The sequence below is a fragment of the Pelobates fuscus genome, chromosome 11, assembly GCF_036172605.1.
Source record: "Pelobates fuscus isolate aPelFus1 chromosome 11, aPelFus1.pri, whole genome shotgun sequence".
NCBI lineage: Eukaryota > Metazoa > Chordata > Amphibia > Anura > Pelobatidae > Pelobates > Pelobates fuscus.
In genome coordinates this window covers 11,098,828-11,126,009 of record NC_086327.1, presented here as the reverse complement: position 1 = coordinate 11,126,009, position 27,182 = coordinate 11,098,828, and the positions used below count along the sequence as shown (strand labels likewise).

Sequence of the window (27,182 nt, the reverse complement as noted above, 5' to 3'; positions counted from 1 at the left end):
AATACACAGTGAGTGCTCACTCCAATACCTCTATCTTAATAAATACACAGTGAGTGCTCACTCCAATACCTCTATCTTATTAAATACACAGTGAGTGCTCACTCCAATACCACTATCTTATTAAATACACAGTGAGTGCTCACTCCAATACCTCTATCTTATTAAATACACAGTTAGTGCTCACTCCCCTACCTCGATCTTAGTAAACACACAGTGAGTGCTCACTCCCCTACCTCGATCTTAGTAAACACACAGTGAGTGCTCACTCCCCTACCTCGATCTTAGTAAACACACAGTGAGTGCTCACTCCCCTACCTCGATCTTAGTAAACACACAGTGAGTGCTCACTCCAATACCTCGATCTTAGTAAACACACAGTGAGTGCTCACTCCAATACCTCGATCTTAGTAAACACACAGTGAGTGCTCACTCCAATACCGCTATCTTAGTAAATACACAGTGAGTGCTCACTCCAATACCTCCATCTTAGTAAATACACAGTGAGTGCTCACTCCAATACCTCCATCTTAGTAAATACACAGTGAGTGCTCATTCCCCTATGTACAGTTCAACACACACACAATGAGTGCTCGCTCACTCAATACCTCCAGTTTGGCAAACTTCTCGGCTTTGTAGCAGGCATATTCTGCGTTAATTAACTTTGTCAGTAGAAATTCCTGAAACTCCTGACCCTGAAAGCAGAAAAAGATTAATTTATAGATTTCTTCTACTTCTAAAGCGGGTTTAGAAAATATCATGGTGAGGTTGTTTTAGCTATAGGTGACGGCGAGGTTGTTTTAGCTATAGGGGATGGTGAGGTTATATTATCTATAGGTGACGGCGAGGTTGTATTAGCTATAGGTGATGGTGAGGTTATATTATCTATAGGTGACGGTGATGTTGTTTTAGCTATAGGTGATGGGGAGGTTATATTATCTATAGGTGACGGTGATGTTGTTTTAGCTATAGGGGATGGTGAGGTTATATTATCTATAGGTGACGGTGATGTTGTTTTAGCTATAGGTCATGGTGAGGTTATATTATCTATAGGTGACGGTGAGGTTGTATTAGCTATAGGTGATGGGGAGGTTATATTATCTATAGGTGACGGTGATGTTGTTTTAGCTATAGGGGATGGTGAGGTTATATTATCTATAGGTGACGGTGATGTTGTTTTAGCTATAGGTGATGGGGAGGTTATATTATCTATAGGTGATGGTGATGTTGTATTAGCTATAGGTGATGGTGAGGTTATATTATCTATAGGTGACGGCGATGCTGCTTTAGCTATAGGGGATGGTGAGGTTATATTATCTATAGGTGACGGTGATGTTGTTTTAGCTATAGGTGATGGTGAGGTTATAGTATCTATAGGTGACGGTGATGTTGTTTTAGCTATAGGGGATGGTGAGGTTATATTATCTATAGGTGACGGTGATGTTGTTTTAGCTATAGGTCATGGTGAGGTTATATTATCTATAGGTGACGGTGAGGTTGTATTAGCTATAGGTGATGGTGAGGTTATATTATCTATAGGTGACGGTGATGCTGAGGTTATATTATCTATAGGTGACGGTGATGTTGTTTTAGCTATAGGGGATGGTGAGGTTATATTATCTATAGGTGACGGCGAGGTTGTATTAGCTATAGGTGATGGGGAGGTTATATTATCTATAGGTGACGGTGAGGTTGTTTTAGCTATAGGTGATGGTGAGGTTATATTATCTATAGGTGACGGTGATGTTGTTTAACTATAGGGGATGGTGAGGTTATATTATCTATAGGTGACGGCGAGGTTGTATTAGCTATAGGTGATGGGGAGGTTATATTATCTATAGGTGACGGGGAGGTTGTTTTAGCTATAGGGGATGGTGAGGTTATATTATCTAAAGGTGACGGTGAGGTAGTATTAGCTATAGGTGATGGTGAGGTTATATTATCTATAGGTGACGGTGATGTTGTTTTAGCTATAGGTCATGGTGAGGTTATATTATCTATAGGTGACGGTGAGGTTGTATTAGCTATAGGTGATGGTGATGTTGAGGTTATATTATCTATAGGTGACGGTGATGTTGTTTTAGCTATAGGTGATGGGGAGGTTATATTATCTATAGGTGACGGTGATGTTGTTTTAGCTATAGGGGATGGTGAGGTTATATTATCTATAGGTGACGGTGAGGTTGTATTAGCTATAGGTGATGGTGAGGTTATATTATCTATAGGTGACGGTGATGTTGAGGTTATATTATCTATAGGTGACGGTGATGTTGTTTTAGCTATAGGTGATGGGGAGGTTATATTATCTATAGGTGACCGTGATGTTGTTTTAGCTATAGGGGATGGTGAGGTTATATTATCTATAGGTGACGGGGAGGTTGTATTAGCTATAGGTGATGGGGAGGTTATATTATCTATAGGTGACGGTGAGGTTGTTTTAGCTATAGGGGATGGTGAGGTTATATTATCTATAGGTGACGGCGAGGTTGTTTTAGCTATAGGCGATGGTGAGGTTATATTATCTATAGGTGGCGGCGAGGTTGTTTTAGCTATAGGTGATGGTGAGGTTATATAATCTATAGGTGACGGTGAGGTTGTATTAGCTATAGGGGATGGTGAGGTTATATTATCTATAGGTGACGGCGAGGTTATATTAGCTATAGGCGACGGCGAGGATGTATTATCTATAGGCGACGGCGAGGTTATATTAGCTATGGGCGACAGCGAGGTTGTATTAGCTATAGGTGACGGCGAGGTTATATTATCTATAGGCGACGGCGAGGTTATATTATCTATAGGCGACGGCGAGGTTATATTATCTATGGGACGGCGAGGTTATATTATCTATAGGGGCGGCAAGGTTATATTATCAATAGGTGGTGGTGAGGTTATATTATCTATAGGTGACGGCGAGGTTATATTACCTATAGGTGACGGTGAAGTTATATTATCTATAGGTGATGGTGAGGTTATATTATCTATAGGGGACGGCGAGGTTATATTTATTGGGGACGGTGAGGTTATATTATCTATAGGTGACGGTGAGGTTATATTACCTATAGGTGACGGTGAAGTTATATTATCTATAGGTGATGGTGAGGTTATATTATCTATAGGTGACGGTGAGGTTATATTATCTATAGGTGACGGTGAGGTTATATTAGCTATAGGTGACGGTGAGGTTATATTAGCTATAGGTGACGGTGAGGTTATATTATCTATAGGTGACGGTGAGGTTATATTATCTATTGGGGATGGTGAGGTTCTATTATCTATAGGGGACGGTGAGGTTATATTATCTATAGGTGATGGTGAAGTTATATTATCTATAGGTGACGGTGAGGTTATATTTTCTATAGGGGACGGTGAGGTTATATTTATTGGGGACGGTGAGGTTATATTATCTATAGGTGACGGTGATGTTATATTATCTATTGGGGATGGGGAGGTTATATTATCTATAGGTGACGGTGAAGTTATATTATCTATAGGGGATGGTGAGTGTGACCGTAGTCACCATCACCAAGAGTTTAAGATGGACAATTCAATTAGGTGTCTGAATGATTCCTATGTTTACCCTGTGTCCATTGTGGGTGCAGGGTGTGTGTGTAATGTGGTTGTTTGGGGTTAAATGTTAGTGTGCTTTCCTGTCTTGCTAATGATTGCACCCACAATGGACACAGGATGCCTTAAACATAGTAATCATTCAGATAGCGAATTTAATTGTCCATCTTAAACTCTTGGTGCTGGTGACTACCGTCACAGTGAGGTTATATTATCTATAGGTGATGGCGAGGTTGTATTAGCTATATGATTATAGATAATATAACTTCACCGTCACCTTTAGCTAATACAACCTCGCCATCACCTATAGCTAATATAACCTCACCACCCCCTATAGATAATATAACCTCACCGTCGCCTATAGATAATATAACCTCGCCGTCCCCTATAGATAATATAACCTCACCGTCACCCACAGATAATATAACCTCGCCGTCACCTATAGCTAATATAACCTCACCCTCCCCTATAGATAATATAAAATCACCGTCGCCTATAGATAATATAACTGCACCGTCACCTATAGATAATATAACCTCACCGTCACCTACAGATAATATAACCTCACAGTCACCTATAGATAATATAACTTCACCATCACCTATAGATAATATAACCTCACCATGACCTATACATAATATAACCTCACCATCACCTATAGATAATAAAACCTCGCCGTCACCTATAGATAATAAAACCTCACCGTCATTTATAGATAATAACCTCCCCTGACCCGGCCTCACCATTACCTATACATAATATAACCTTCCATGACCTAACTAAACTGTTACCTATAGATAATATCCTTCCCGGGGCGCGTCACACCATTAACTATAGATAATACCCGCGAACGGCCTCACCATTACCTACAGGTATTACACGTCTCACCATTACCATTGTGAGCACAGAGATTTTAATCATGAATTACAAAAAGCTCCATATGTGCAAACTATTTGAGCTCTTCCTTTTCGTACCTTACGGAAGACTGCTGGATCAGGCAGAGGGGGACCAAAGAAAGGCACGTCGTCCCGGGCAGTGACAGAGACCTGCAAGACACCAAATTAATGTCGGCAGTGAGGAACGAACACATTGCCATAGACTGGCGTGAAAATGATCGCTCCACCAATGAAAATTCAATTTAATACTTTATTCAGTCACAACATACGTCAGCCAGTAACATATTGACGCTTTACTGGCCACAAAATATTTAATCCACCATTCAATGGAAAAAGCCACAGAATCATTTCTCATCCACGACAGTAGACCACGGATTGGTTATACCATCACTTTGTGGCCCTGGCTGTATGCCTAGACGTGCGATTTGTGGTTTTTCTTGTCTCACATGCCATATTAATGATCTATATTAATTCTCTACTGCATTCTAATTACTGACTTCAATCTCCTCAAGTGTTTACATCCTAACAGCATTAAGCCTTGCAGCAATGGCAGCCGGTCGGAGCTCTGCCAGGAGGCCGCATTCATTAAACCAACATCTTTAAATGACTGTATGTCATGCAACCGGCATCCTCCAAGCGCTCTGAGAGAAAGGAGTCTCTGGCAGGTAAACAGCAGGTGCAGGCCCTCCAAATATATTAATAGTGAACACGTCATAATCCTGTTTATTGCTAAAAGATGTCCTATAGAACAAGGCTGCAAACATCACTTGCACAGACTAAAATATAAAGCCAATTAAAGCATTGAATATGCGTGAATTAGAAAGCTGTTTGCTGGTCATTGGCCAGCTTCCGTTCGTCTTCTCACAGTTTAAACGGCACATTCTAGAGTTCCAAAGACACAATTACATTCTGGACATACATCACTAATTATGCTGTTGGTCACTGCATGTAAAGTGATTCCTACAACACGTTTCATGGGTTGCCCATCATAACAGAGCAATTATGAAGCATTCGTTGGGTTGAGCTATTTCTACTGCTTTTGTTTGATTTGTTCATTGCAAAAAGCTGAAAGTCTGTAAATGTTGACAATAAACCTGATTTTAAATGGGGGTTCAATAATTCTGATTACAACTGTATATGGATGGCTACACATTAAAAGCGCTGTCTGGCAGTATGATGACTTCATAATATACGGGAGAAAAATCATTAAAGTCATTAACAAACAATAAATCCACGACAAATGCACCTGGTAAAGGGCTGCAGTGACACGATCTAGGAACTCTAACCCCCAAACTTATTGAATAGAGGTTAAACTAATGACCTACTATAGTAAACACGGGTAATGTAACCGGAGAGATAAAACGGCAGAGTCCCAGGAGATATTGTATTGCCACGATCATAATGTGAGGCAGTCATCAAAATAAATATGTAAGAGGGAGAGTTTGTTATCAGCTCCCGGAGCATTTTAAACTAGACATTAATAATCTCTGTTACGCAGGGAATCAATCTGTATCATCCGGTTACTGGATAAATTATATTCCATATCTCACTGCTTTTACCATGAAATTCAGGTTTTGTTGTTTACATCCGGCTAAAATCATATTAAACCTATTGCCTTGCACTGGTTAAAAGGGAGACTTCATTTAATCCCAGTTGCATGACATAATTAACTACATCTTTAAAGTTTCACGGTATAATTCGATTGTAGATACAGCATCCTTTTAATTCGGATGTATGTGGCGGAAATTCGTGTCTGCAGTTTATCAGATTACAGAGTAAACCATTACTGCAATTTGACACTTGGTTTTTTTTTTTTCTAAACTTGTTTTTATTGAGAAAATAGATCAAGCGAGACACATTGCACTGGGAGGCACACAGTCTGTTATTTCTGGAATAATAAAAGAACAAATATAAGGTGACACTTTTTAAGGTCCTCTCATAGGCTTCTTAGAGCCCCCAAGTTTTCCTGGACAGAATTCACTTGATAAAAATCATTGCCCTGGCATGCTTCAAGAAATGAAGCCCGCTGTAGTGGTTATGATGCCAGCATGCCCCTGGCACTGGCCCTGCGTGTGGACAGTGTGACACAAACTGATGTCCCTTGCGTGCCTGCCCTGATGCTGTTCATATCACTAATACACAGCAAAGCAATATAGCATTACCAATTCCATCACATCTGGAAAGAACTGAACTGGCTGAGAAGGTCAGCTGGAATGCTCAGCCAATGAATGCTGTAAATACTAAGACAAAATTCAAAAACTGTATGACACAGAACTAGGGACGACTCCAGGGCATGCAGTGGTTATGGTGCGTAGAATTTCCCTTACACTAACCAAGACAGCTCATTTGGAATTTGGGATTCTTAGTTGATCAATGAATGGATTCCCTTCTTGCAGGATGTGAATGATACATACTCAAAGGCAGAATGTTTCCTGTATTGCCTTTAGCGTCCCTCAGACAAGTCACATTAAGACAAGTGTATGTTGTTACCTTGTACAGAGTGTTCTCTGTTAGTGGATTCTCTACTTGCACCACAATGTAAGCGTGCAGAAAGTTGGACGCAATCATGTCTGGCACAAACGGTGTATTCTCGTCTTGGAAGACAATAGCCACAATGTCATTACCGATATGTCTCTTCCTCTGCAACTGAGAATAAAAGCAAAGATCCATAATGGGACATTGAAATATACACTGATATCGCTTCTTTCAATGGAAACATTAGCAATCTCACCGGTAATCACAATAGGTTCTTAAGCATTTAAAGTAACATCTCTTTAGCCTTAGGAGAACATGAATTAGATTATTCCGAACGTGCCGGTTGCGGTACCTCATTCATCCTCAGGCAGCTGAAGCTGATACAGTCTTAGACAGAAGCACATTTGGCTCAATGGAACCTGCCATATAAACTATTAGCTCTACCCAGAATCCACGTCCAAAATAATGGTAAAAACTGTAACCGCGTGCATCTCATGCCATCATGAAGACGCTGAAATAAACTAAAAAACTGTGATTTTATGTATGCTCTGAGCCATGGTAGAAGGACTGGATTTAGATGCAATTTACTGGAATATTCTGACCTTTATAATGCCTGGCTCCAGTCCTTATATCAATACACAGTAAGCAGTGATATTATATGTCCCAGTGACACACAATGCCTGGCTCCAGTCCTTATATCAATACACAGTAAGCAGTGATATTATATGTCCCAGTGACACACAATGCCTGGCTCCAGTCCTTATATCAATACACAGTAAGCGGTGATATTATATGTCCCCGTGACACACAAAGCCTGGCTCCAGTCCTTATATCAATACACAGTAAGCAGTGATATTATATGTCCCAGTGACACACAATGCCTGGCTCCAGTCCTTATATCAATACACAGTAAGCAGTGATATTATATGTCCCTGTGACACACAATGCCTGGCTCCAGTCCGTATATCAATACACAGTAAGCAGTGATATTATATGTCCCCGTGACACACAATGCCTGGCTCCAGTCCGTATATCAATACACAGTAAGCGGTGATATTATATGTCCCCGTGACACACAATGCCTGGCTCCAGTCCTTATATCAATACACAGTAAGCAGTGATGTTATATGTCCCCGTGACACACAATGACTGGCTCCATTCCTTATATCAATACACAGTAAGCAGTGATATTATATGTCCCCGTGACACACAATGACTGGCTCCAGTCCTTATATCAATACACAGTAAGCAGTGATATTATATGTCCCCGTGACACACAATGACTGGCTCCAGTCCTTATATCAATACACAGTAAGCAGGGATATTATATGTCCCCGTGACACACAATGACTGGCTCCAGTCCTTATATCAATACACAGTAAGCAGTGATATTATATGTCCCCGTGACACACAATGACTGGCTCCAGTCCTTATATCAATACACAGTAAGCAGTGATATTATATGTCCCAGTGACACACAATGACTGGCTCCAGTCCTTATATCAATACACAGTAAGAAGTGATATTATATGTCCCAGTGACACACAATGCCTGTCTCCAGTCCGTATATCAATACACAGTAAGCAGTGATATTATATGTCCCCGTGACACACAATGACTGGCTCCAGTCCTTATATCAATACACAGTAAGCGGTGATATTATATGTCCCCGTGACACACAATGACTGGCTCCAGTCCTTATATCAATACACAGTAAGAAGTGATATTATATGTCCCCGTGACACACAATGACTGGCTCCAGTCCTTATATCAATACACAGTAAGCAGTGATATTATATGTCCCCGTGACACACAATGCCTGGCTCCAGTCCTTATATAGATACACAGTAAGCAGGGATATTATATGTCCCTGTGACACACAAATGGCTGGGAGTGTCATTATAACTGTCTGGTCAGTGACAGGTGTGCTCTGGGGGTAGGAGGGGAGAACACATGGGTCGTGGGGGTTTAGCATGGCAGACAGGTCAGCAGCACAGATGATAGATGACGAGCCTGAGCATTTAGGCACAGACAGAGTAATTCACTAAAGAATGTCAGGAATTCATAGTGAATATGAAGCTAAACAAATATCTAAAAAATCGCAGATTTACTGTATAGACCCCAATAGAAATGTATTATACCATTCACACAATTAAACAGCTATGACCTAGGCACAATTCCATCTTAGACATTCTAACACCAACACAAATCTTACAAAGATATTGAATATTCGATTTATTATAGGTTACTGCTTTTTCCTGTGTGATCTCTACCTGTTGCGCATCTCCTTCAGTATACGGCAGCTTTGTGGAAACGTGAAACATAATTTCTTTGCCACGGAAATTCCAGTAAAAAGATTCTGTCCCCGTCTGTCCGTGCATTACATCCAGACCCCCTCGAAACCTGGAAAGTCACATGAGCAGATTGTCACTGATTGAACAGATTTCATTATATGAAAGAGATACACAGGGCTATTCAATAGAGTGAGAATTCGAAGTGAATTTTACATTTAAAGCCAAAATAGCCGACTTGGAGAACGATTCAATGTCAGCTAGTTTTACCTTAAATTGGAGATTTAATTTGAAATCTTACTTTTGTGAATAACCCTGACAGACTGCCGGGGGATTCAGGTGGAGCAGGTTTCAGGTGGAGACAAGGGGAGAAACCGAGAGGTAGGACTATATCGGGAGCAAGAGAAAAATTCCAGCCGTTAAAAAGTGATTTGGTAGTTTAGAGATAATGGACTCAGCGGGAGATCCCAATGGAGAAAGCTGGAGACAGTGGGGCGATACGCACAGGTAAGAGAGGAGATATTGTCTTTGTTTTAAGGGGAACCATGTAGACCAACAAACGTTCTTACCAACTGGATCTCGGCTTGTGTAAATTGATTTGTTGATTTTGATGATGTTGTTTAAACAGAACATCTTTACCTATAGAATGTACGCTCGTTTGAGCAGGGTCCTCTTCAACCTATCATTCCTGTAAGATTTCTTGGAATTGTCCTATTTATAGTTAAATCCCCCCTCTCATAATATTGTAAAGCGCTACGGAATCTGTAGGCGCTATATAAATGTCAATAATAACAATAATAATAATAAAAGTAATAACAATGACCTGCACAGGATGCACTCACCCTTTAAAATCCTGGAGAAGAACTTTTTCTCCTAGTAGCTCCAAGAATTCAATAAATGCCGGACTTTCATCAGTTGTACTAAACAGCTCTTCTTCAGATGTCTACAGTGAAGATCACACAATATTAGCAGATTAATCTCAGAGAACTGTTCATCAACATTTAGCGTTACCCTCCAAAAACTATGGACGAATATCTAGCATTACTCTCTAAAAACCATGCATAAATATCTAGCATTACTCTCTAAAAACCATGCACGAATATCTAGCATTACTCTCTAAAAACCATGCACAAATATCTAGCATTACTCTCTAAAAAACACGCACAAATATCTAGCATTACTCTCCAAAAACCATGCACGAATATCTAGCATTACTCTCCAAAAAACATGCACGAATATCTAGCATTACTCTCCAAAAAACATGCACGAATATCTAGCATTACTCTCCAAAAAACATGCACAAATATCTAGCATTACTCTCTAAAAACCATGCACAAATATCTAGCATTACTCTCCAAAACCATCCACCTCACCTAGCATTACCCTCCAAAACCATCCACCTCACCTAGCATTACCCTCCAAAACCATCCACCTCACCTAGCATTACCCTCCAACAAAAGTGCGTTGCCCTACAAACATTTAGTATCAGCATTCCCCCTAAGTGTGCACAGTAACCCACACCAGCCGTCGTATCGAGTGCACACAGAGACCATTACATCTCATGCAGACATTGTTAGCACTTTAAATCTGACCTGTCCTGTTTTCTGGTAAATAACACCAAATTTAAAGTTATTGCTGATGACGTGTTCATCAAATGTAACGATCAGACGAGAGGCCTGTAGAAAGAAAACTCTGTGATTAAACAGTAAAACCGCCGGTTCTGCGTTACACACGTCTTTTTCTGCATTATCATAACATTGTACAGAATAACATGTCTGTTTGTAAAGAACAGAGCCACATGCAGTAAATTGCTTTGTAAAATATCTAGCGGACAATTTATAAACTTCAGCAACATTTAATGATCCTTCCTAATAGAAATAATTTGTTACTAGGCAACTGCCCTCTAATTGCTGTTTGTGGAGTATCATGTTACAAGCCTGGAAGGTTTACAATGCGGATGCTGTATGGGGTGTCCTGTTTCTCTCTGTGTTGTACAGGGTTACTGTATATTAGGAGGTCTGATGACAGCAGCATCACTGAGGAATATATGTGGTTTTCTCACCTTTGGATACAAGACAGGATGAAAACGATCGACATTTACATCTTCGCACACCAGCTGTAAAACAAAACGACGTCAAACTACCGGGTTCTAGAGAAACTTAATACCAACTGGTAATAAACCTCACCTCACAGACTGACCCTGGGGGTAACAGGAGGGAGTGTACAGACTGACCCTGGGGGTAACAGGAGGGAGTGTACAGACTGACCCTGGGGGTAACAGGAGGGAGTGTACAGACTGACCAGGATTACAGGGGACAAGGGGACAACAGACAGGATTACAGAGACACGGGGAGAACAACAGGATTACAGGGACACGGGGAGAACAACAGGATTACAGGGACACGGGGAGAACAACAGGATTACAGGGACACAGGTAGAACAACAGGATTACAGGGACACAGGTAGAACAACAGGATTACAGGGACACGGGGAGAACAGACAGCACTACAGAGACATGGGAAGAAAAGACAGGATTATATTGACATGGGGAGAACAGACAGGACTACAGGGACACGGGGACAACAGACAGGACTATGGGGACAACAGACAGGACTACGGGGACAACAGACCGGATTACAGAGACACGGGGAGAACAACAGGATTACAGAGACACGGGGAGAACAGACAGCACTACGGGGACACGGGAAGAACAGACAGCACTACAGAGACACGGGGAGAACAGACAGCACTACAGAGACACGGGGAGAACAGACAGGAATATGGGGACACGGAGAGTACATGAAAGGACTACGGGGACACGGGGAGTACATGAAAGGACTACGGGGACACGGGGAGTACATGAAAGGACTACGGTGACACGGGGAGAACAGATGGGACTACGGGGAGAACAGATAGGACTACGGGGACACGGGGAGAACAGATAGAAATACGGGGACACGGGGAGAACAGATGGGACACGGGGAGAACAGATAGGACTACGGGGACACGGGGAGAACAGATAGAAATACGGGGACACGGGGAGAACAGATGGGACACGGGGAGAACAGATAGGACTACGGGGACACGGGGAGAACAGATAGGACTACGGGGACACGGGGAGAACAGATAGGACTACGGGGACACGGGGAGAACAGATAGGACTACGGGGACACGGGGAGAACCGACAGGACTACGGGGACACGGGGAGAACAGACAGGACTACGGGGACACGGGGAGAACAGACAGGACTACGGGGACACGGGGAGAACAGACAGGACTACGGGGACACGGGGAGAACAGACAGGACTACGAGGACATGGGGAGAACAGGCAGGACTACAGGGACATGGGGAGAACAGGCAGGACTACAGGGTCACGGGGAGAACAGACAGGACTACAGGGTCACGGGGAGAACAGACAGGACTACAGGGACACAGGGAGAACAGACAGGATTATATGGGGGAAAACGTGTTTTGTACCTTTGCCATTTGTACCACATTTGGGAATTCTGTCAGGCAGGAAATAGGGATTACATCATGATAGGTTTTACTTTTGGTCCTGTAACAAACAGAGATCAGAGCAAACAATCAGACTGTGGAGTAGAACCATCACTTTAAACTGCTTAATCCGTGGTTAACAGGACAGCATATAGCACCTATTAACAATCTATTAAACACAGGACTAACGGGAGAGTATAGAGCACCTATTAACAATCTATTAAACCCAGGACTAATGGGACAGTGTAGAGCACATATTAATCTATTAAACCCAGGACTATCGGGACAGTATAGAGCAACTATTAACAATCTATTAAACCCAGGACTAATGGGCCAGTATAGAGCACATATTAACAATCTATTAAACCGAGGAATAATGGGACAATATAGAGCACCTATTAACAATCTATTAAACCCAGGACTATCGGGACAGTATAGAGCACCTATTAACAATCTATTAAACCCAGGACTAATGGGACAGTATAGAGCACCTATTAACAATCTATTAAACCCAGGACCAACGGGACAGTATAGAGCACCATTAACAATCTATTAAACCCAGGACTAACGGGACAGTATAGAGCACCATTAACAATCTATTAAACCCAGGACTAATGGGACAGAATAGAGCACCTATTAACAACCTATTAAACCCAGGACTAATGGGACAGAATAGAGCACCTATTAAAAATCCCGTTAGTCCTGGGTTTAATAGATTGTTAATAGGTGCTCTATACTGTCCCATTAGTCCTGGGTTTAATAGATTGTTAATAGGTGCTCTATACTGTCCCATTGGTCCTGGGTTTTATAGATTGTTAATGGTGCTCTATACTGTCCCGTTAGTCCTGGGTTTAATAGATTGTTAATAGGTGCTCTATACTGTCCCGTTGGTCCTGGGTTTAATAGATTGTTAATAGGTGCTCTATACTGTCCCGTTGGTCCTGGGTTTAATAGATTGTTAATGGTGCTCTATACTGTCCCGTTAGTCCTGGGTTTAATAGATTGTTAATAGGTGCTCTATACTGTCCCATTAGTCCTGGGTTTAATAGATTGTTAATAGGTGCTCTATACTGTCCCATTAGTCCTGGCTTTAATAGATTGTTAATGGTGCTCTATACTGTCCCATTAGTCCTGGGTTTAATAGATTGTTAATGGTGCTCTATACTGTCCCGTTAGTCCTGGGTTTAATAGATTGTTAATAGGTGCTCTATACTGTCCCATTAGTCCTGGGTTTAATAGATTGTTAATAGGTGCTCTATACTGTCCCATTAGTCCTGGGTTTAATAGATTGTTAATAGGTGCTCTATACTGTCCCGATAGTCCTGGGTTTAATAGATTGTTAATAGGTGCTCTATACTGTCCCGTTAGTCCTGGGTTTAATAGATTGTTAATAGGTGCTCTATACTGTCCCGTTAGTCCTGGGTTTAATAGATTGTTAATAGGTGCTCTATACTGTCCCATTAGTCCTGGGTTTAATAGATTGTTAATAGGTGCTCTATACTGTCCCATTAGTCCTGGCTTTAATAGATTGTTAATGGTGCTCTATACTGTCCCATTAGTCCTGGGTTTAATAGATTGTTAATGGTGCTCTATACTGTCCCGTTAGTCCTGGGTTTAATAGATTGTTAATAGGTGCTCTATACTGTCCCATTAGTCCTGGGTTTAATAGATTGTTAATAGGTGCTCTATACTGTCCCATTAGTCCTGGGTTTAATAGATTGTTAATAGGTGCTCTATACTGTCCCGTTAGTCCTGGGTTTAATAGATTGTTAATAGTGCTCTATACTGTCCCGTTAGTCCTGGGTTTAATAGATTGTTAATAGGTTCTCTATACTGTCCCATTAGTCCTGGGTTTAATAGATTGTTAATAGGTGCTCTATACTGTCCCGATAGTCCTGGGTTTAAAAGATTGTTAATAGGTGCTCTATACTGTCCCATTAGTCCTGGGTTTAATAGATTGTTAATAGGTGCTCTATACTGTCCCATTAGTCCTGGGTTTAATATATTGTTAATAGGTGCTCTATACTGTCCCGATAGTCCTGGGTTTAATAGATTGTTAATAGGTGCTCTATACTGTCCCATTAGTCCTGGGTTTAATAGATTGTTAATAGGTGCTCTATACTGTCCCATTAGTCCTGGGTTTAATAGATTGTTAATAGGTGCTCTATACTGTCCCATTAGTCCTGGGTTTAATAGATTGTTAATAGGTGCTCTATACTGTCCCATTAGTCCTGGGTTTAATAGATTGTTAATAGGTGCTCTATACTGTCCCGTTAGTCCTGGGTTTAATAGATTGTTAATAGTGCTCTATACTGTCCCGTTAGTCCTGGGTTTAATAGATTGTTAATAGGTTCTCTATACTGTCCCATTAGTCCTGGGTTTAATAGATTGTTAATAGGTGCTCTATACTGTCCCGATAGTCCTGGGTTTAAAAGATTGTTAATAGGTGCTCTATACTGTCCCATTAGTCCTGGGTTTAATAGATTGTTAATAGGTGCTCTATACTGTCCCATTAGTCCTGGGTTTAATATATTGTTAATAGGTGCTCTATACTGTCCCGATAGTCCTGGGTTTAATAGATTGTTAATAGGTGCTCTATACTGTCCCATTAGTCCTGGGTTTAATAGATTGTTAATAGGTGCTCTATACTGTCCCGTTAGTCCTGGGTTTAATAGATTGTTAATAGGTGCTCTATACTGTCCCATAAGTCCTGGGTTTAATAGATTGTTAATGGTGCTCTATACTGTCCCATTAGTCCTGGGTTTAATATATTAATAGGTGCTCTATACTGTCCCATTAGTCCTGGGTTTAATATATTGTTAATAGTGCTCTATACTGTCCCATTAGTCCTGGGTTTAATAGATTGTCAATATGTACTCTATACTGTCCCATTAGTCCTGGGTTTAATAAATTGTTAATAGGTGCTCTATACTGTCCCATAAGTCCTGGGTTTAATAGATGTTAATGGTGCTCTATACTGTCCCGTTAGTCCTGTGTTTAATAGATTGTTAATAGGTGCTCTATACTGTCCCGTTAGTCCTGGGTTTAATAGATTGTTAATAGGTGCTCTATACTGTCCCATAAGTCCTGGGTTTAATAGATTGTTAATGGTGCTCTATACTGTCCCATTAGTCCTGGGTTTAATATATTAATAGGTGCTCTATACTGTCCCATTAGTCCTGGGTTTAATATATTGTTAATAGTGCTCTATACTGTCCCATTAGTCCTGGGTTTAATAGATTGTCAATATGTACTCTATACTGTCCCATTAGTCCTGGGTTTAATAAATTGTTAATAGGTGCTCTATACTGTCCCATAAGTCCTGGGTTTAATAGATGTTAATGGTGCTCTATACTGTCCCGTTAGTCCTGTGTTTAATAGATTGTTAATAGGTGCTCTATACTGTCCCATTAGTCCTGGGTTTAATATATTGTTAATAGGTGCTCTATCCTGTCCCATTAGTCCTGGGTTTAATAGATTGTTAATGGTGCTCTATACTGTCCCATTAGTCCTGGGTTTAATAGATTGTTAATAGGTGCTCTATACTGTCCCGTTAGTCCTGGGTTTAATAGATTGTTAATAGGTGCTCTATACTGTCCCATTAGTCCTGGGTTTAATAGATTGTTAATAGGTGCTCTATACTGTCCCATTAGTCCTGGATTTAATAGATTGTTAACGGTGCTCTATACTGTCCCATTAGTCCTGGGTTTAATAGATTGTTAATAGGTGCTCTATACTGTCCCGTTAGTCCTGGGTTTAATAGATTGTTAATAGGTGCCTTATACTGTCCCGTTGGTCCTGGGTTTAATAGATTGTTAATAGGTGCTCAATATAGAGCACATATTAATCTATTAAACCCAGGACTAATGGGACAGTATAGAGCACCATTAACAATCTATTAAACCCAGGACTAACGGGACAGTATAGAGCACCTATTAACAATCTATTAAACCCAGGACTAACGGGATAGTATAGAGCACCTATTAACAATCTATTAAACCCAGGACTAATAGGACAGTATAGAGCACCTATTAACAATCTATTAAACCCAGGACTAACGGGAGAGTATAGAGCACATATTAACAATCTATTAAACCCAGGACTAACGGGACAGTATAGAGCACCTATTAACAATCTATTAAACCCAGGACTAATGGGACAGTATAGAGCACCGTTAACAATCTATTAAACCCAGGACTAACGGGACAGTATAGAGCACCTATTAACAATCTATTAAACCCAGGACTAACGGGACAGTATAGAGCACCTATTAACAATCTATTAAACCCAGGACTAATGGGACAGTATAGAGCACCTATTAACAATCTATTAAACCCAGGACTAACGGGACAGTATAGAGCACCATTAACAATCTATTAAACCCAGGACTTATGGGGCACCGTGCAGAGCAAATTAACTGTGCAATCTGGGACTGGCAGGTGTGCAGCACATATTAGAGCTATTTTAGTCAAATTATTTTAAACTAGTTGTCATTTTTGCACAGCACATCATTGTAAATAAACTTCATTCCATTAAAAAAAAAAATTCTATGAATGAAAAGCCGCATTTCTTATCCCAATTATATTGGTAATATTGGGTTCTTACCGTTTGGTTGTTCAGAGAAGGATAGCTATGTTTTAAGAATATTCACATAATGGAACGCTTTGCTTTTATTGCTTGTATTTGGCATTTAGTGAAAAAGGCCCGAATTGGAGTGAATTAAACTCTGAATGACAGTCGCCAAGTTGTGACTTTAACAGAGTTAGAGAATTCTTGCAAATAGGTTATTTTTGCCTTTAGGGAATAAACCCATAGAGTGATTTTGGGTAGTTTTTGGAGTTATTTTCTGTAGATGTGAGATTAGATTACCATTTTTCCTCTGGCTATACAGATCATCTTTCCTTTCATTATAAAAGGTGGGACCCCTCCCACGGCTCTGACATACTCCAAGCCTGGCATGGGAATAAAGGACGGAACCCGATACAAATTCTTATGTGCGCAATCGATACCTTAAGAGTAGACGAAGGTGTTCCTGGTCACCGATGACATCATACTTTACGGAAAAGACGAGATGTCCAAGCGCTGCATCCACGGAGTAATAGTTAAAATGTTCCTGTAAAAACAAGAAGTCTTTTTAGGGATTACCTTAGTAAGGCTATAATCTATAATAATGAAATAGGAGTATTGGGCGCTCAGTAACTAAACTCTGTAAATCCCAAGAGATCAGTGGATATTTAGATAGATCGACATCCAGCTCCTATTCTGCCCCTCTCGTACCTTAATGTAGGGCTAATCAAATTTGTTTGGAATATAGGAGCCAGCTAACAAAAAAAATTAGGAGACAGCTTTTTTTTTTTTTTTTAAACTAACAAAGCTTTATTTTTCAATGACAAAAATAAAATTCTTAAAGGGGTACTATAGATATTAGAACCACTACAGCTTATAAAATATATGATGCATTGTTGTTACTTCTAAAACTATCACTGTAAAGATTTATCCTTTTAACTTTTGTAACACTAATATCTCAATAAAGAAGAATACATTTAAAAAAAAAAAAAAAAAAGCTTAATGTAGTGGTTCTCGTGTCTATAGCGTGTCCCTGCAGGGAAAAGGCAGTGTTTACATTGGTGCCTAGTAACACCTCTAGTGACACTCATTTAGGTGGATACTAGAGGTGCATCCTGGGTCAGTGCTGCACAATGTGTCTGCATGGAGGCACTGAATGTTTCCCACAGAGATGTATTAATTCAGTGGTTTGTCTTGCTGCGCATGCGTGATTGCCTCTCAATGCTTTCCTATGGCATGATGTCAGCCATGGAGGCGGGGCCAGCTGCGGCGTGGCCCGCATGGCAAGGGAAAAAAGGGTAGTAACTCACCATGTCCACGCAATCAGAGGGGGTGGTCACCTAAACAGACACACTCACTGAAATACACACATTTTCTTATACACTCACAAATCATTGTTTTTTTAAGTTTTATTTGAATTTAGGTCCACCCAACCTGCCTGCCTTTGAGAGAGCTGGAGTGGATATTTCCCTGTGGTCCAGTGGGGATCCTTTCATTTCATGACACCTATTTCACCAGATGCTCACACAAAGGCACGTTTTTGTTAAGTCTGCTGATGTTGTGTTACTTGTCATGTGAAAAAATGTGTTGGAAATGCAGTGGCTGCTGTAATCTTCCTGCTCTGCTCTCTCACGCACTGTTTAGTCATGCCGGAGCCAGAGTGACGTCATACCCCGGCTCCCGGCATTACCGCAGCTCCAGGACAAAATCCCTAATCGCCATGGCGACCTGGCATCTGGGATTTGTGGAGCCCTGCCTTAATAATTATACTGCCACTTCATATTATTTACATTTATTATATGTTCTTCCTTGTTCTGGCTCTTAATACCTGGGTGCCTCTATTTTGTCCTCTCCCCATTATGTCTGCAGTTTGCCCTGCGCTGGGATTATATTGCCTGATGAATTGTGGGTAAATTAGCTTAACAACCAAAATGGAATTTTGCTTAAACCCCTCCCATTGCCGAAATGTGCCAAATATCATGCTCCCCATTACAAAAAGGAGTCCTTACTTTTTCTTATGTAGAACTAAAAACAACTAAGATGAATAGAAATAACTATCATAAATACAGAGACAATACAAGTATTTATTTAAAAGTAAAGGCTGCAAAGAGACAGAGCCCCTTTGACGCCACTGGTTTCCATGGTGATTGCTCCACTCTGAAAACATTTTGATAAATTACCATCTTTCTAGAAACTGCTGGTAAAAAAAAAAAAAATCGATAGAAAAGTAACAGTGACAACGCCAGAGAATTGGCCGTCCTATATGATCCAATTAAAGGATGGTTAATCGGTCCAAAGTCACTAACTAGAAGGTCAGTTAATTGGATTTTAGGACATCTGTTATGCTTTTCATTTAATTACATTAAGTTGTGCTAGTTTTACAGTTTGTAGTTGAGAGGATGAGGACTGAATGTAGGAGATCCCCATCGGTGTCAACCAGCTACCACCTTAGCAATAACTACTGTACCACAATCAGGGTTATTCACTGAAGTGAGAATTTAAAGTGAATTTCTAAATCAAGGTTAAATTAGCCAGACTGGAAACATTCTTTTAAATCAGCTCGGCTACATTGAACTTAAATTTGAAATTCACTTAGAATTTTCACTTTACTGAATAACCCTGTGTGTGTTCAGTAAGCACGGAGGAGGTATTTGGTAACAAATGGTGGGTATGTTTAGGAGAGTACTGAGTGGGTATGTTTAGGAGAGTACTGAGTGGGTATGTTTAGGAGAGTACTGAGTGGGTATGTTTAGGAGAGTACTGAGTGGGTATGTTTAGGAGAGTACTGAGTGGGTATGTTTAGGAGAGTACTGAGAGGGTATGTTTAGGAGAGTACTGAGTGGGTATGTTTAGGAGAGTACTGAGAGGGTATGTTTAGGAGAGTACTGAGTGGGTATGTTTAGGAGAGTACTGAGTGGGTATGTTTAGGAGAGTACTGAGTGGGTATGTTTAGGAGAGTACTGAGTGGGTATGTTTAGGAGAGTACTGAGTGGGTATGTTTAGGAGAGTACTGAGTGGGTATGTTTAGGAGAGTACTGAGTGGGTATGTTTAGGAGAGTACTGAGTGGGTATGTTTAGGAGAGTACTGAGTGGGTATGTTTAGGAGAGTACTGAGTGGGTATGTTTAGGAGAGTACTGAGTGGGTATGTTTAGGAGAGTACTGAGTGGGTATGTTTAGGAGAGTACTGAGTGGGTATGTTTAGGAGAGTACTGAGTGGGTATGTTTAGGAGAGTACTGAGTGGGTATGTTTAGGAGAGTACTGAGTGGGTATGTTTAGGAGAGTACTGAGTGGGTATGTTTAGGAGAGTACTGAGTGGGTATGTTAAGGAGAGTACTGAGTGGGTATGTTTAGGAGAGTACTGAGTTGTATTGTTTATTAGACAGACTATGAACAGTCCATAATGATCAGCTAAAGGATTTGTATTAGTTGTGAAAATCTTGCAACCTTTCAATAAAGCCTTTCTGCCTATTATCAGAACATGTCCACAGTTTCACAAAAAACTCCCCAAAAAAACAAAAAGGTAAAATAAATAGGTGAATGCACTTAACTCAAAATCCATATTTAAGCCTATATAAGATGTATTTGTTTACATTTATGAGTCTCAGATATTTCTAGTTGAAACGGCCTTTTGATAGCACTCTAAAGGCGAGGGGGGAAGGATTCAGTAAGGAAGTGAGATTAGAAAGCTTGTCCTAGGGGCACACTATGACAGGGCACACTACCACGCACATGCAAGTTTAATGCCACAGCAACAATCACTGAAGCTGTATTGCTTCCTACAATATAATGCTCAGGCCTTTTCCTTTCTTATTCTGAGATTCATATCAAAGAGCCACATTTCACATGCTTTGAAGTTTAATATTTTTCTTTCTGATGTTTTTACAGAATTACAATCACACCACTTATTAGTTTTTTTAAATAGGCTGACTGCTTATATTGTATAATGTATGATGTGTATAATGGTATATCAGATTTACGGGGAGGGGTTCAGTTAAACTGCAGTGTGCCTTTTAATGACATGTTCCTGCTGATTGCCAAATTTTTCATGTTCTTCCAGAATTGACAAACACAGAGAGCCTCTGTTGGGGGAACGTACCTTCCCCAGGAAGTGTTTGCGGTAGAGCTTGGCCGTGTGGTTGCTTTCGAGCTTCACCTTGACGCTTGGAGACTGCGCAGTTTCAGCATTCATCAGAACAGAGATGTCATGGTTGGTTCCCTCAATCCAGTATCCCCCAAACTGTGGAAGAAGGATGAGGGGAAAGGGTCTAACTCTTCCCAACACCTGTAACGGAAAGGCAAACAACTGTGGGCTTTTTCTCTGTTATCATAAACACCAGCAACATTACATTTCTTTATTGCAAACTACTGCACCTTGTTGCTTGGATTCTACCCCCCCTCTCCCCCCCCCATCCCCGGCTGCCCTTCCTATTGTGTTTTTATACCCAAATCTTCTAGATGGTAAGCTATTTCGAGCAGAGTCCTCATCAACCTTTAACATTTTGTAATTGCTTCATCTTTTGTTAAATTTTCCCCTTAATAATGTAAAGTGCTGCAAAACCTGTTGGCGCTATATAAATAATAATAATAATTGTGAATAGGTATAAAACTGGCCAAAATTAGCTAAAGAAAGCTGTAGAAGAAGAAGAAACAAGACAGTTTAGTGTTTAGTTTTTGGGGTGATGGGCTCACTGAAGATAACAAAACGTTCAGTCGCATGATGGATACAAATAATTATTGTCTAGACTAGAAGCAGGTCAACATTTCCGTCCTACCTCTACAAGGTCCCCCAGATCCTATGGCTCCCTAATCCCCCTTGTTCCGTGAGAAAGAGTCTTACCTCATGGACACTGGGGTACGGAATATAATCTTCTTCGGTCTGCGAAGAGGGAAACAACATGTTAGAAGCAACGTGGAGATATTAAATTCAAACCACAAAATATCCCAAACAGGTTAAAATGTCTCACAAAAGATTATAACCAAATCTCTAGTACGCAAGAAGAGAGGCTTCCCACCATAGCTGTGTGTAGCCTCTATCTGACATGTGAACGAACCCTCATTAAGGAAGGTTAAAAAGATAGCAGTCGTAAGGCCAAAGGCCAACTCAGATCCGGAAGTAATTAACACATTCACAGTAAACTAAGCAGGCGTTAATATTTCAACGTCTGGTTTGAAAATGTAGCCACAAGCAGCCAAGTTAGAGATCATCTTATTTACAAATAGTAGAGGATAGATGCTTTGATCTCGCGGAGCTGAGAGGGTGCAGGGAATCCGTAGATCGTGTTTCACTTCGCAATGGCAAAGATTACAAATGTACATCAATGTAAATGATAAACATTTATACAGTTACGGTAAATCAATTACCTTAAGAGGAGGAGGAAGAGAATACCTCTGCTCGTCCATTCTGCACCCCTGGAAGGCAGATATAATAAGGGGTTAATCCATGGCCTCATAGTTTAGAATATCTCCATGCTTACTTCTAATTAACCAGAACAGGATTCTAAATACTATACTTGCATAACACGAATATATAATGGAAGACGTCAGGTGGTAATAGAAGAGGTATTTCCAGTTGGATGGGGTTAGTAGAGGCCATAAATTAGAGTTTGCCAAATTATATGAGAGCTGTAAATGTACTTGGATCTATCTGCGTGTATAGTGCAGGAATACAGCACATTGTAATTGGGTCTTTACCCTGCACTTAAAATGTAATTTATTAGGTTATCAGTGTATGCAGTGATTCACGTCATCTCAACCCTACCGGTCACATTGTAAACCAGCTGCTTGACGGGGTCTGATCAAACCGCAAATTATATATACATATCTTTTTTTCTTTTGGCCTTACCTGCATCTTTTCAATCATTTCAAACAAGTCGGAGTTCTGTTAGAAGGAGACAGAGATAATGAGGTGAGATTTTAATGCGGACTCAGCCGTACCATCTTAAAACAGGCTACATAGGGCATCCTTCGCCAGAGCATCATCACGTGATCAGGTCACACCAAACCCAATGGTAAAACCACAAGAGACAGCAGAAGATAGGACCTCGAGAGGAGCGACCGGGCTGTCAGGGATGTAACTTCCTTTGGCCTTTTCACTGTACAGTGTTTTATTTTACTACATACTGTACATGTATGTACACATAAAGCACAATTCTGTCCACACACACGCGCAAATATACATATGCACATAAATGCTCACATATACAGTAAATACTAAATATACACTATTATTATTGCTATAGTTCAGTACTGTGTTAATATTCTCTCCATCCGTCCACACATACAATGAGAACTTTTCTAATAAAATTCCAGGACAGAAATATCCTAAATTAAAGAAATAGCTAGAATATAGATAGACGCTCACCCTAGTCTTGTAATCTGAGACGCACAGAGCTCGCTTAATTCAATATTTACACAAAACAACCCTACTTCTACTCAACTCTACTCTCAACTATAACTCACCTTAAACCAAATCATACTCACCTCAAGTCTACCTTTACTTAATTTAAACCTATCCTTACTCAATACAATCATTCTCGACTCAACCGTCCCCTGCCATAACTCACCCTAAAGCTATCCTTAGTCAGCTGAAATCTACAATAAATTAATTCATTTTTTTGTGCGTTTATAAAAGAGAAATTAACCCAACTAGGAATAAAAAAAACACTGTGTTTGGCCCACATTTGGAAGGATCCCTTGGCGCAGAACATGAAAACCGGCAGAGAAGGAACAATAGCGGTCCTTTAGAGTTGGACTGGTTCAACAAGAATAAAGTTCTATAATAGAGGTTTAAAGGTTACATAGTTACATAGCTGAAAAATAGACTTGCGTCCATCAAGTTCAGCCTTCCTCACATATGTTCTTTAATGTAATCATTGTAAAAATGCCTGAGAGAATGAACATAGAACCTGGAGTAGCAATATCTGTAGGTGCCATACAGCTCTGCATTATCATTGTCTATGTCGACGAATGATGGTCGGATAGTGTCTAATGTCAAGAACCGGTTAGCACTGACATAGCTTGCAGCCGAACACAGGATAGTAATAAGTATCCTGCAAGAATATAAGGAGCCGAGTCCACAAACCATTCTCAGAAGTGTTATCCCGCCAGCCCAGCATTTAATACCATTCTCAATCCAGCACTATTTGGAATATAGTAAATCCTAAAGACTATAATACAATAATTCAACCAGCCTGTTGCTGTTTAAAACAATATAAACAGAAATTAACAAGAGAGCCTTTTCTGCTACCATCAGCAAGTCTTAAAATATCCCAAGGAACCATATCAATAAAGAGAGGATTAACGTATTCTGCAGCCCAGAGTTATTACAAATGGGGGTTGCCCCCCAAAACCTACCAAAAGAAACAATTATTCTGTTGCAGAAATTCCAGTTTGAAAATGTTAAATTGAAATTTTGAATAGTATTTATTAAACTAAAAATAAAGATGATATAGAGCAAAAAAAAAGAATAGAATACTTTCCTATTATTCAAAGTTGTGTTTTAATACGCTGGTTTTGGAGATTCCAAGGAATACAGTCTTAATAAGAAGCACTATACGTGGGGTCTACGTAAACCGCCGGCATGGTCCTGCAGATATCAAAGTAAAACGACAACATAATGGCGTGTTTGAACCATTTCAAGCTGATGGAAATCCACTATAAATCGAGAGCAGAGACATTCTGTGGATTAATCTACTGAGATGGTCAGTGATTGGGAAACGAGACAGTCCGATGGGCTTAAAGAAAAGGGTCTCAGTCAGTTTCAGGGAAAACAGCGAGACGAGGTGAGGATTCGGTCCTCAAAAGCATTGACCGCCTGTACTGCAACGTGGGGATGTTCAAATAAATATGACGCTCGGAAGGCAAACTAAAGGTTTATATAAAAAAAAAAGGCAATTTTCCAAATTGATTTCTATTGGAGATTTTTCACAACAAGGGGTGAGCACAGAAGACGAAATACGTGGAGGAGATAAATGTCAAATTTAACCATTGTCAACTATAAAATAAAGAATTATACACATAGCTGAGAATGTTTGTAATGCTGGAATAATTCAGGGTTAAAAATGAAACACTGCTCAAAGGGTTACACTGAGTTTTAAAAGGCGCAGTAACAGTTCTGGCCATTGACATGTAATGGAGCAGAAAAATGAGAAACACTCAGCACTCACCTTTATAAGAGCCTTTATCATAGTGATCAAAGAACACTGCTAACGCTGTATAAGCCATCCATGTCTTATCTACTGCACGGACTATAAATCCCTGCCTTTATTTATAGGAATATACAGTTATATTTAACTCTAATTATTACAATCTATGGAAGATTTCTGGGCTGGGTAAATTACATCTCTTAATCTATATTAGCATTAATTATAATTATGTCGTCTGTTAAATGCACACAGAGTTCTCATGGAAAATTTACAAGCTGTGTTACGGTTGGTGTGGAAGAACTGGTTAATTGCGCACTGTGAGCAAAGGTCGCCATTTTACGCAAAGGCTAACATAGGAACGGCAACAAAACAAAAAACTGTGTACAAGATTTTCTTTTACATTTCGCCCAGGCTCCTGCCTGGTAGCTGCTATGAATTCTCTGCTTCTCTCCGTACTAAGGGCCAGAGAGCGTTAGATACTGCAAGCCCCTCACCCAGCATGTGAGTAAAGATGGCACTCAGACAGACCCATCATTTAGGCACACTATGCCCACCGCCTTACCATCCTGCGCAATGCGGTTAGCATTACACAGGATTTTAAACCATGATATGTCCATTAAATCATACATACATGTACATTTACTGTATGGAAAATAAACGGTATGTTTACGCTAAGCTATGTCTGCAAAACAGCTGACATAAAAGGAAACCAGGTGAATTTTGGGCTTTGGCCGAGGAACGTCTTCCCGGAATGCTGCAGCCAGGGCCGTGACATGCCTGGGGTATGTTTGAGGTACAATTAGTCTGTTCCCTGTGCTCAGCAGCGGGGCACAGATCCAGGATGTGTATGACAACGTGGGGAGGAATTTTAAGGGCGGAACGAGTGCACAGCTGTAATGGAAGATCAGCATTATTGGCCACATTTAATGTTCAGAAGGACTTGTCATCAGACCTGGAGCTTTATTTACAAGAAAAGAGAACAGTTCTCTCCTAGAGGGTTATAGGTTCTTATAATACAGAATAAAGGTTCTCTGATATAATAGGGGATAACGTTTTCTGTTCTCACCTAGATTAGAGTATTACAGGTTCCGGTTCTCTTTTATAATAGAGGGTTAAAATATGTTATTTCTCTCCTATAACAGGGGGCGGGGGGGATTAAAGGTTCTGGTTATCTCCTATAACAGAGGGATAAATGGTTAAAAGTCCTAGTTCCTCCCTTTTTTTTTTTAGGAGGTTTAAGGTTCAGGGGCACAGCTTACATCACGTGGTGGGTGGACACTGGAAGCGAGCCACTATGATCAAACAAGTCTTCTACCAGTAAGTTCACAGACAGTTTAATAACTGGCTCGAAACCAAACTCAGGGTTTATTCACTAAACAGTTTGTGTTATTTAATAAACTGACAAGGCACCCAGAAAGAGAAGCGGTTAGATGCTGTTTTAGCTGGATTGACCTAAAATGTGCTATTCTCTGTTAAGTTCCCTGTTGTTACTAGAATACTCCCCCTGTATGTTCAATATCAGCGGCATTCCACATTTACCTTAACTATATAAAATACCATTTGCTCCGTGAGTCACAAATATTGGGAAACGGTATGTTTTACTAAGAACGAAACAGGAATCAAATGCGCAAATTTTTTAAATGTAAAATATCATTATTATTCAAAATTATCATTGGAAACTCATTCTTCAAAAAAGCATATCAATTAAACTGCTAGCAGGTTTTTATCCCCCATCCCCCATGACTCCTCTC

General features: G+C 40.3%; 1 protein-coding gene across 12 annotated transcripts in view; it reads right to left on the bottom strand.

Moving 5' to 3' along the window:
• Window positions 1–27,182, bottom strand: part of RAP1GAP (RAP1 GTPase activating protein) — a 150,617-nt gene that overhangs the window by 14,733 nt on the left and 108,702 nt on the right. For all 12 annotated transcript variants that reach the window (XM_063436659.1, XM_063436660.1, XM_063436649.1 and 9 more), the window contains 13 exons: window positions 23,130–23,165; window positions 22,649–22,696; window positions 22,125–22,163; window positions 21,384–21,569; window positions 17,729–17,832; window positions 12,702–12,780; window positions 11,286–11,339; window positions 10,816–10,899; window positions 10,066–10,166; window positions 9,206–9,335; window positions 6,948–7,103; window positions 4,536–4,607; window positions 606–692 (listed from right to left, as the gene is read on the bottom strand). In XM_063436659.1, the coding sequence (XP_063292729.1) occupies window positions 606–692; window positions 4,536–4,607; window positions 6,948–7,103; window positions 9,206–9,335; window positions 10,066–10,166; window positions 10,816–10,899; window positions 11,286–11,339; window positions 12,702–12,780; window positions 17,729–17,832; window positions 21,384–21,569; window positions 22,125–22,163; window positions 22,649–22,696; window positions 23,130–23,147 (1,158 nt within the window). In that variant the 5' untranslated portion in view covers window positions 23,148–23,165. The remainder of the gene's footprint in view (window positions 1–605; window positions 693–4,535; window positions 4,608–6,947; window positions 7,104–9,205; window positions 9,336–10,065; window positions 10,167–10,815; window positions 10,900–11,285; window positions 11,340–12,701; window positions 12,781–17,728; window positions 17,833–21,383; window positions 21,570–22,124; window positions 22,164–22,648; window positions 22,697–23,129; window positions 23,166–27,182) is intronic.